The sequence below is a fragment of the Erpetoichthys calabaricus genome, chromosome 1, assembly GCF_900747795.2.
Source record: "Erpetoichthys calabaricus chromosome 1, fErpCal1.3, whole genome shotgun sequence".
In the NCBI taxonomy this organism is placed as follows: domain Eukaryota; kingdom Metazoa; phylum Chordata; class Cladistia; order Polypteriformes; family Polypteridae; genus Erpetoichthys; species Erpetoichthys calabaricus.
Genome location: NC_041394.2, coordinates 277502540 through 277513767, shown reverse-complemented (window position 1 = coordinate 277513767; position 11228 = coordinate 277502540). Strand labels below are relative to the sequence as shown.

The following is an 11228-nucleotide window of genomic DNA, read 5'->3' as shown; positions in this document are numbered from 1 at the left end:
CTTGAATAAGAAAGTTAGTGAGGAGATCTCAAAGCTGGATTACTTGCATGATAACCAAATTCTCTCTTTAAACTAAGAAACACATTGCTGCAAGTAACAGAAAGACTCTTAGTTGGCTACAAGAAATGCTTTTTGTAGATGTTGCTAAATAGAGACTGATGAATATTCACCCATGGAATATTCTTGGCTTTACTTTTAACCTGTCACATTCAGCAAATAAAGAATATTTTTTTAAAAAATGTAGAATTCACTGTCAAATTCTATGTAAATTTTACCCTCTAGGAATAGTATTAACTTTTGCTAGGCAATAAAGGTGAAATGTATATATTACAAGCAGAATATTTTACTGAGATGGTAATGGATGCATAACATAGTTTATTAATAATTCCAGTAAAAGTGTTTTGTGACCATTTATATAAAAAAAAAAAAAAAAAACAATAAACATACTGCATATAGACATTTTCAAGAAGTATAGTACACTGGTTAAAAATTATCTGTCTTTAGGAGTAGTGGTTTTACGCCGTCGTCTGTGGTACCTAAAAAACAACAAAAAAAAAAAATTCTCATAAAAACCCTCATCTTTTAGAGGGTAAGAAAACAGTTATTGTCTGTAATGTAATTTAGGACCATTTAACTGGTGTCCAGTCAACAACAAAGTTTTAGACTTACAAGACAAAGTGCATTCATTTAGATTTGCATTAAATACATTAATGAAATAAAAGGAACTGGCCTATACATAAAATTATCTTTGAAGTATAGTACATCTACTATATCTTAGCAAAAATGATTTAACAGAGCATGTGACTAAATCTTAAATTTACTGATAAGACATTAAGTTTTTTATCTTCCCATTTAGCAGTTTTGTGTTTAAAAGCATTTACTATATTAAGCAGAATATAGTACCAGCTTGGTGCCTTTAAAAGGTTACCTCACAGAGAAATAAACATTTTAAAACAATGGATCAATTTTAGTCTTCACTATTACAAAACTAATGTATGCTAATTTATATATATTATGCAGATTTTATGCTAAAACCACATGACAAATGGCTGGTAGGGTGTTCAGAAGGAAACACAGACACAACAGAAAAACAATCTAATAAGCGAACTTTGGTGGACACAACTTATGTCCACAGTAAAAATAAATCAGATTCTGGTTTGTATTCATTGATAACTGCCCAAAACGTTCTTATTAACTTCAAGGTTTTGTGAAATGCTAAATATCAGGGCTTTGCTACTCTGAAATTCACTTGGGTTGAGGGAATGCACACATCACAAGTGTGGTAATTTATCATACAGTGCGATTTTTTTAGTGATCACAGTGATCAAATTTACAGAAATAGAAAAAAAAAAAGATGCATTGTATATGGATTAAAATGTCAGTAAGAATCACTCTTAACACCTTGTTTTATACGAGAATCTGGAACACATTTATTGTATTACTACAAATTATATAATGGTATAGGTCAAATAGTGAAAACATAGTAAAATAGCAAAGGGAGATTTTTAAATTAAAGTTGACCCCACCCCTCTATAGTAACTTATTTATTACATGGTCACACAGAGCCATATCTTCCTTACTATTATCAAACAAAAGGCAGGAATAAACTCTTCATAGAATACTTGTCAATTAACAAGGCTGCACCATTTCAAACAGTCAGTTTACAGTGGCCCAGTAACTGAAAGGGTTGGATATTTGTGATTTAATGGGGAAAAAAACAAGGACCAGCCAAATGAGGTCCATCATACTACCTCAGAAATAAACACACAAAAATAGAAAAAATATACCAAAACATGTGGCAATGCATTTGAGCTTTCTCACAGCAGAAACATAAAACATTTACTTATACCTTATTTTAATATACTGTTATTAAAAAAAAAAAAAAAAAAGGAGATCAGCGCATAGCCTTGAATATTGCATGTGTAAAGAATGTTTTTAGCAATTTTAAAGTTAAAATTAAATTGTTTTAAATACTGAAATTTTGCTATTGCTTATTTACTCAAAGACATTTCTAATTCAAGCATAAAACAGCCCTATGTTAAGACTTGTAAAATTTTAATGATAAAACATAATACAGGTATGTTATTCCCATGATAGAAAAAACTGAAAATTAAAATATATATAGATAAAATTTTGGTTGTATAGTATTTATTAGGTTTGTGTGTCCCAAACACCCAAGGTCGGTTACACATCCAAAACATTGTATCTATTGTATTTCTTCAGCATGGAAATTACCTTCATTTATTTTGTTTTTTCCTCCAATGACTAGCAAACCTTCCTAATTATAAATAATTATTATTCAAGAGGCAATTTGCTTTTTTTTTTTAATAATGCATCAATGTTTTCTGATTTATCAAAGGTGTAACTACTTATTTATGACAGATGGAAGGTGCGTCATGTTTAACAGTGTTAATGGTTAGTACCAGATGGTCATAAGGGGTCTTGCAGAGGTTTCAGAGTGTCACCATAAAGCTGGGGTGGGGGACAATTTCAAGCCAGCTTACCTGCTACTAACAGGTTGTGTTCCAAAGGAAGCACCTAAAAACTAGGGGATGTACAGAGATTTGTTCCCAAAACAAATCCCTCATTTAGATGATTGGGCAAGAGCTGTCAAAATATTTTTTTCAAGTCTAAAACAGTTATTTCTGCATTTTTCCTGTGTTATGTGTGCCTCCTGCTTTAAAAGAAGAAGAATGTATGGATAGAATATCTATACTTAAAGTCATTAGCCTTACTTCTAATACTGTTTAAGTGTCATGGACAAAGTAAAACAAAACAAAGTGTTTACTAACTCAATAAAGTACACTTACTGTCCAACTGGGTACCACCGATGTTTTGTAGTATAGAACATTTTGCTAAGTTGTTCAATGGTGGGAGCTTGCTTGTTTTGTAAAACATCCTTGTTGAGATGAGCTTTCAGCACTTGATCATGGGTTTCTTCAAAATTTTCTAAAGGATCTGGTCTTGGGATAGGCTGTAATAAAGTTGTGCATAAGCACGAGTCTTCTCATTAACCAAGGTTGTCACACATGTCTTTTTCAAACCCTATTTCATTTACTGTATATATTTGCAAATGCATGATTTAGTGATTAGCATCAAATGCCTCACTTACCAAGTTGTCTCTAATTCTTAAAAGAGAGCCAACTTGAATGTGAGGAGTTATCATACCAAGTTATGATTTGCACACCCAATGAAAACCAATTTATTAAAATCTGACAGTGTAGCAGAGCCTGACAAAGTTATGAGTATGCTTTAACCATTTTTGTCAATTTAAGTATTGATATACAGTAATGAATTACAGAGTTATGCCAATTTATCTATGCAAGAGTTTTAGTTCATAATGACTTTTAGTTGTGCAAACTGAAATCAATGCAGGCATCTTTATGAAGTAGGGGAAATTTTCTGTATGTTAGTTGCTAAAACGTTGGGACTATACACAAGCCAGTAGTGCATTCACCACCACTGATTCCACACAGCTCAAACAGTATAAAATATAAAAAATGAACTACTAAATAATTAGAATAAAAACCAAATAAATACAAAATCAAACCACTTTAAATTATACAGGTTAATGAAAAGTGTTAACAAGTATCTCTTTTTGAATTAATTGCTAACTAGCAGACTAAAATGTATCAGAATCTACTGACATGGACGAATCCTCATTAAGTCATAACATCCATGTCGAAACTGAAGACCAGAATATCCCTTGAAGTTCAGTCCTTCAGTTCCCATATCCAATTTAATTAGAAACTAATAAACTTATATTTTAAAATAAATCTCCTATAAAATTACATGTTTTATATTCTAAATACAATCCAATCATACAAAACATAATACTATAGTGAATTATTTTTTTTGTATTTATATATAATGCAAATCATGCAGGTACACCCCCTTTTTTAAAATCCATCCTTAAATAGAAAAAGGTTACTGAATACAAAATTTTAATTATTTATAAATCACAGGTAAAATATATACTATACATTTTTGTAAACATTTTCTAACCTGTGTATACTCGTATGCAACTTCCACTGGTGGATGATAACACACAATTGTTCTATCATCAGATGTCAAGGCAAGTTCCACTGTGCTACAAAAAATGAAAGAAATGGCAAAGACAGGAAAATAAACTAGTAAAAGCTTGAAAGTCATGTTTTGGGATAACTTACTACTATTATTACTACTCCACAGATGTTTAATGCAATAGTGAAGAAATATTTTACAACTCAACTCTTCTTAACTACTTGACATATCATCTATACCAGGAAAGTAATTTATGAACAGATTTGATCTCAAATTTTTAAAACCTAAAATTGACATGAAAATATTTTTATATATCCAAAATGAAGTGCATATGTACAAGTATGAACTCTTTTCATTCATGTGCACCTGCTTGCTCACCTTTTTCCCCAGTTGGGAGACTTACTCATTATGGTGCAAGAGTCACATAAAAGCAGACATCAAGTGTGAAAACTTTAAAACATATGCAATACTAAAATGTGTTTTGAGGATTTTGCTGTGGGATGGAACAAAACACCCATTGTTTGCATTTCATAATTTCAGTTAAAATGAGATATTCACCTCTCCAGTTTATTACCATTAATCACCAATTATGGTAGTGTGTTCATTATATACACAAGACAGAAATCTTTAAACATTAAGGAGCCTTAACTGCAATTGTTCTTCTAAAGGATTTCACTAACTGCACATTATACAGATTTTCTTTCATAGATTGTATATTAGAAAGTAATGTCTAGCCAAAGTATAGGGAACTGATGTCGAGATTTGATGATTCGATGTTTTAAACCTCACTGACTTTCTCATATACGAAGTATAGGGAAAGTACTGGAATCCTCCAAAAATTCCATTGTAAGATTTTGATGAATCGATGTTTTACAGCTCCCCAAGTTTGAAAATACCATTTTTGGAATTATGTCTACATGTGTGTATGTAAACCTGATAACTTGAGCATGCTTTCACTTAGGTCAACCAAATTTTGCATAAAAGTATTAGGTACAAAAAGTAGATTTCTATCAACTTTTGGGATATTTCCATTAACCGGAAGTGGTACTTGTATTCATGCAGCTGCAGAGTCCGATTTATTCAACTTTACTTTTATAATTATTGTTCAATATATTAAGTTTGATTTGTTGTTGATAATTATGTACATAATATAAAAATATAATCATTACGCCTCAAATATCCATCCCCATATTGCATATACGTGAAAGTCTAGGGGAGACCACTCCCAATATTTTTTTTTTTTTTTTTTTTTTTTTTTGATTAATGGCTGTTGAGCCATTATCAGCTACCACGACACATCTTATGGACCTCTGCCACCATTGAGAGTTCTATTGTATGAAATAACGCTATGCGAGTCAAGGTTCAAGTTCCCTCTATGCATTGTTTTTATACAAAGGGAATCTTAAAGAGATAACTTTTAGAGAGTTGGGCATATTTCAACCAACTCTCAGACAAAACTTGTCTGCTGTTATGAAGGTTAACATTCAGATCACCTGCTATTTCACTTGTCACAGTAACAGAGTTAGTTAGGAGTTATTTTTTGGTATTTATATTTCATTATATCCTACTGTATAAGCATGTTTGATGGTGTACTTTGGGCAGAGATGTGTTTATTCATATGAGTAAAAATCTAAAATGATTTGTAGTTTATAAAGGGCTGAGTGTGTGAGGGATTTAAAAATACTTTTTTCGTGCATGCGGACATTTTATAAATTATTCATAGGAACTTCTATGAAAAAATCTATGCATTTTTTCCTTCCTAATCCAGTTTTTTTAAAATCGGAAACTAATCATTTCTTGTAGCAATTATTCCAAAAAATTGTTGTTCGTTTCAGTCTGAAGCTAATTTATTAGCTTCTTGTTTTCTTAACCAAATGTCATTTAAAAAACAGATTTAAGTATGCAAGAACTAGCAGGTTACCATCTGTCTCATTTATACTTACAGTATAATAAAGGATCATTATTGTCATATGTGTGGGGTACAGTAATCAAAGTTTGGCAGTAATACAATGTTTGGCAAAGAAATGGAACAGAAAAAAATGAGTTAGAATTATTCATTTTCTCCATTCACAAATTATATGGATAATATTGCTGGAAAAGAAAAATTTTAAAAACAACATGGCAGAGTGAAAGTTACAGAGTTAAAGAACAAGTTCTGTTATTAGCAAGCAAATAATTGTTGAACAAGAAATTACAGCCAGTGGCATATCACAGAAATACATAATCCCTCATCCACACCCAAAAAAAAAAAAAACAAACAAAAAAAAACAAAAACTTGCGCTTTTACAATAAAACCCCAATTTAACATTCCCATATTTAGTATTTTCTCACATTTAATGTTTTTTTGGAATACTGTCATTGACATAAAAAGCTGGTCTCAAAAACGAGTCTTTTAAGAAAATGTTCATAACAATAGAAAAAAAGTGAATATCCAGATTCTGTCTATCCTGATTTTTGCTTCATTTTTTTGACTGCTCAGATGAAGTTTGCAACAGATCCAAATCTGTCTATCCTGAATGTGTCCCGCATGCTTAAAATTAATAAGAGTTTTGTCAGACAGATGTAAACTAAAAGATGCTGATGGCTGCTCTACTTCATATCATTTAAGTGCATGAAGTGTGTGAATTCATCAGCTATGATGGCAAGGAAGAGAATCAAGAAATGGAAGATCAGAGCTGATCTGAACACATTTAGCCCTATTAGTATTCTATAAATAAAAACAAGTTGGCCCAAAGGGTGGAAGACGGAACTGTTGACAGCGATATGAACAGCTTTGGATGCAAAACAATCATTACGAGAGAAGTTCAAATACTTTAAAAGTTTTGATTCCATTAATTTTTTTAATAATCATACTTCTCTAAGGTAAAAAAAAAACAGATCTTTGTCACGAGTGAAAAATGGGAATTGAGTTGCAGTGTGAATGGAGCATATTGGGTTTTAAATATCAAATGCAAGGTTGTTCACAGTAGTTTAACACAACGGTGCAGTTGCTCTCAACCACACAGCAGTATTCATGAAGCGGAATAACAATTGGAAATAACAAAAATGCCAATAATTCAACAGATTAATAGACCGAACAATGACTCTTAATACTAGAGAACTACAAATCTAAAAAAATAACGGCAGTGAAAAGATCATAAGTGGTGAAGAAAGATTCAGGGAGGTGACCAAGAACCCAATGCTGAAAGGCTGTGAATACTTATGTACATGTGATTTCTCAGTTTTTTTATTTTTAATAAATTTGCAAAAACCTCAAGTAAACTTTTTTCATGTTGTCATTATGGGGTGTTGTGTGTAGAATTCTGAGGAAAAAAATGAATTTAATCCATTTTGGAATAAGGCTGTAACATAACAAAAAGTGGAAAAAGTGATGCGCTGTGAATACTTTCTGGATGCACTGTAAGAGAAAGCCCATTTAAGAACCACATGGTGATTCACACACATAGGACACATACAATACGAAGAATTTAACGTGCTACTTTAGTTATGATGAGATCTGAGAAAATCGATGTTAAAATTTACTAGAGTTTAATATTAAGTTTACAACATTCTACTTTAATGACGAAAACTATGAGATTAAAGTGGACATTTCAACTTTTTTTTTTTTCCAGCTATTTTTTTTTGTTTTCTCTTTACCCTAATATGCTTCCGTATGACACTCAGATGGTGGGCTAAGACTTAACTTTTCACTGTGACTTTGATATCAGACCAATTCTTTTTTATTTCGGGCACTGTGTGACTTTATGAACTTAAACTTGAGTTTCTCTGCCACTCTATATCACTCGATCAACTTCCTTTTGTTGTTTATACCACTGCTTAAGCCAACAAATGGTACATTTTTCCTTGCCACCACTTTGCATTCGCTGAAATTCTGTTTTTTCACATGCTTTTGCCATTGTCTTTTAACCAAACACTGAACGGGTAAGGTGATATTTATTCTGATTTGCATATTAAAATATGCACAATTCTGGGAGGAGTCAGGGTGGGACTGCAGGTGCGTGCACGTGTGTTACTTTTCACACTGACCAGGATTTATAGAGCTGAAGTGCATGTAAATTGGCTTGTGCACAATTTTGTGCATCCGACTTTTTGTCATGTAAGCACATTTCCACTTTTGTCCATATGCCATGTTTTAGTGTAAGTTCTATGCACAGCGTTATGCATGAGGCCCCTGGTGCTTCCCGTTTTGCTATATGGTTGTGACACAATGGACACTAACCAGTGACCTGAGACAAAGACTGGAGTCCTTCGGGACTGTCTCTGTTCGGAGAATCCTTGGATACTGCTGGTTTGACTTTGTGTCGAACGCACGGTTGCTCATGGACTCCCAAATGAGGCACATTACATGCATTGTGAGGGAGAGTCAATCACAGCACTATGGCCATGTGGCGCAATTCCCCATGGTTGATCCAGCTCATAGGATCTCATTGTTGAGGTCCCCAGTGGCTGGACCAGGCCAAGGGGAAACCCATGTAACACCAGGCTGTGGCAGATAGATGGTCATTTCTGGGGGGTGGGACTGGACCATGTGTCTGCCTGGGGGGTTGCCAACCAGGATCCTACACTGTTTCGGAGTGTGGTGGGTACCAGTGTATGTTCCCCAACCTGACCAGAGTGAAAATATAAAGAAAAAATTTTAACACAGTGAACCCAGCCTTGTACTATTGGGATCCTAAGAAATCCTTGACAATTTCCTGCATTTAATACTTTCTTCCCATCATTGGTTTCTAGAAAAATGCTACCTGGGTGTTCTCCTGCATTTCAAATTTGTCTGCCTCTCTACTGAAGTCAGAAAATATTCGGACACACATTTACAATCTACATTAAAACCACACTGTGCCTGTTATAGTTCAGAGGGAACTGTTGTTTCATTATCATATAATAATGAAACATTTGAGACCTCAGAGTTTACTGATGTCTGTCTAAATCCTGAATATCCTTATTTCTACCTCTATCTGTGCCTTCAAGGTTGCTTGGCACATCATTATAAATAGGTTTCTGATCGTCTGCAATGGGAAAAGGTGGACAAGCACAAAAAGCCTTTTCTGTCACACTTCTTGGGTTGCTCAATTTTCCTTACGTACAGTAATCTGCTCAGTTTAGGACATGGGCAGCATTTGGGCAAGTTCTTCTTCCGCTTATTCTTTAAGCATAGATGTTATCTTTGGTCGCTTGGCAATAGCCTGTTGTGCCAGTTGCTTGATTTGGGTGGCACTTATTTTCTTTTTCTTATCATATTGGATTTCTTCATTGTTTGCTAGCTAATTCATGCAGGTTTTTTCTAGTTTGCCCATCTGTTGCCTGAAATATCATGCAGTGCAACACACTAGCTTTTCATGGTTTTGTTTAGCTCAAAAATGCACAAAATATATTTTTTCTTTTTGCAAAAATTAAATATATTTTTTGTGGATGACTTTACGTTGGTCTGACAAGTAGGCCCTATGGGTCTAACCCTGGAGGCCTTCCTGCCTTGTGAGGACGTCCACTACACCACTGCCTACCACCATTGTGGTACTCCAAGACTGAATTTAAACAACTCTGCTCTACACCCTTAATGATAGATAGATAGATATATAGATAATATTATTAAAAACATTTAAAAGTCCTTTCAAGAAATATTCACATAAAATGTACAAAGGCACAAAGGTCACAACTTCTTTGATTAAAAAAATGAAAGGGTTGTTTTTTTAAAAAAATACTGATTTAAAAAGCTACTTGCACTTAAACAGGCGGTTGTAGCCATTTACCAGTTATAGTTGTCTGGAAGCGCTGAATATGTGGACTTTCTGTGACAGCCGATAGCACGTGTACCTAAGGATAAAACAGCACACTGTATGACTTAAAGACAAAAAGTGATTAGTAGTTAGTACTACACTACATTTCTCCATATAAACACCATTTTCCAATCCATAATTCAATATTTTGCCAATATACCTGTTGTGCAAGAATATCAAGGTTTTGTTATTCTACAAGATACACACGCATCCCAGTACGTATAAATTACTTATTACTGTATTTGTTTTCTGTCTTTATCCGAGTTGACCAACGTTTGATATAAAATTAGTAACATTTCTTTTTATTTTTTTTAATTGGAGAAAAGGCAGGTAAAGGGACTTGTTCTTGGTCACACAATTGTATTCAAAACATACTCTGTATTTAATTACCTTAAACCTTATCCAGTACAAGTACTGCATTTAAATTGTCAACATAAACCTTACTATACATGAACATCCTATTTCTACATGAAATAGATGTATTTCAGTACAGCTAAATAAGGCATACGTCTTAACGAATATTCCACTACTACATACATTATAGTAAGATATACGGAACAGCTGCTAATAGAGATATATTGTAGGATACAGTGCCACCCTACGTCATTTGAAATTACACGTTAAATGTTACTAGTCCAAACATGGAAACGACGTCAAAAAACAGTTCGCTAGTAAAATACAAACTTTAGTGTCATTTTTCAGTGGAAGAAAGGTCATTACTACTAATTCAAAAATAGACCACGAACCTATATATAATTATGACCACGCAAAAGTAATAAAGTATATTTCACTAACCGTAAAAAGCGTCTGATTGAATTACTTTCAAAAACTTTGTGGCTAGACATCTTAAACTACACATTCGTTCCAATGCCATGTTCGCGTCCAATGTGTAATTGACTGCCGAGCACCGGAAGTTGGTTCTACAAAATATGTGCGTCGTGGGGCCAAGCGATCTACACAAACGTTCCGAGCACAGCTTAAGGAGAAACGTTCTGTTCTGTTCTGGTCATTCATTATAATATGTGCCAAGAAAAAGCATTTCAGCACATTTCTATCAGTAATATTATTAAAGCAATACCAGAAATGTAGCCTTGACTATAAAGGTAATATTACAAAATTATTCAATGAGTACGTTTTCTGACGCATGAAAGCGTGGAATGAATTAATTCCAAATAGCTGGAACATTTAAGTTTGAGCTACGATTGTTTCAATCGTAATAGAAGCCCCTGGGTTTTATGGTGGCTGTAAACCGGTAAGTGAAAATGGTTGTTCGCGAGTAACCTGACTGACGTTTATAAGTCCTTAAGAGACCTTCTAACTGGATTAAGAGGATTCCACGGAAGGGGCTCCTTGGGATTCGATTAAATGGATTGATAGATAATATTGTAACCATGATAAGAATTCAGCCTTGTGATAAATGTTAAGTTTATT

At 33.6% G+C, this 11228-nt stretch overlaps 1 protein-coding gene across 1 annotated transcript; it reads right to left on the bottom strand.

The window, feature by feature from the left end:
• Positions 1 to 325: 325 nt before the first annotated feature.
• mrpl42 (mitochondrial ribosomal protein L42) lies at positions 326 to 10730 on the bottom strand. Its single transcript, XM_028815446.2, has 5 exons — positions 10593 to 10730; positions 9771 to 9834; positions 4006 to 4090; positions 2811 to 2974; positions 326 to 536 (listed from the first exon to the last, which is right to left on the bottom strand). Exons 1-5 carry the CDS (start codon positions 10669 to 10671, stop codon positions 491 to 493), a joined length of 438 nt encoding a protein of 145 aa, XP_028671279.1. The 5' UTR covers positions 10672 to 10730; the 3' UTR covers positions 326 to 490.
• Positions 10731 to 11228: the final 498 nt, after the last annotated feature.

What these genes read in the sequence shown, in the direction of transcription:
- mrpl42 (XM_028815446.2), bottom strand. Translation starts at nt 10,671, where the DNA reads ATGGCATTGGAACGAATGTGTAGTTTAAGATGTCTAGCCACAAAGTTT. An exon ending in TTGCATACGAGTATACACAG is followed by an intron (nt 2,975 to 4,005) that starts GTTAGAAAATGT and finishes ACTTTATTACAG; the next exon opens with CCTATCCCAAGACCAGATCC. An exon ending in CGGTGGTACCCAGTTGGACA is followed by an intron (nt 537 to 2,810) that starts GTAAGTGTACTT and finishes GTTGTTTTTTAG; the next exon opens with GTACCACAGACGACGGCGTA.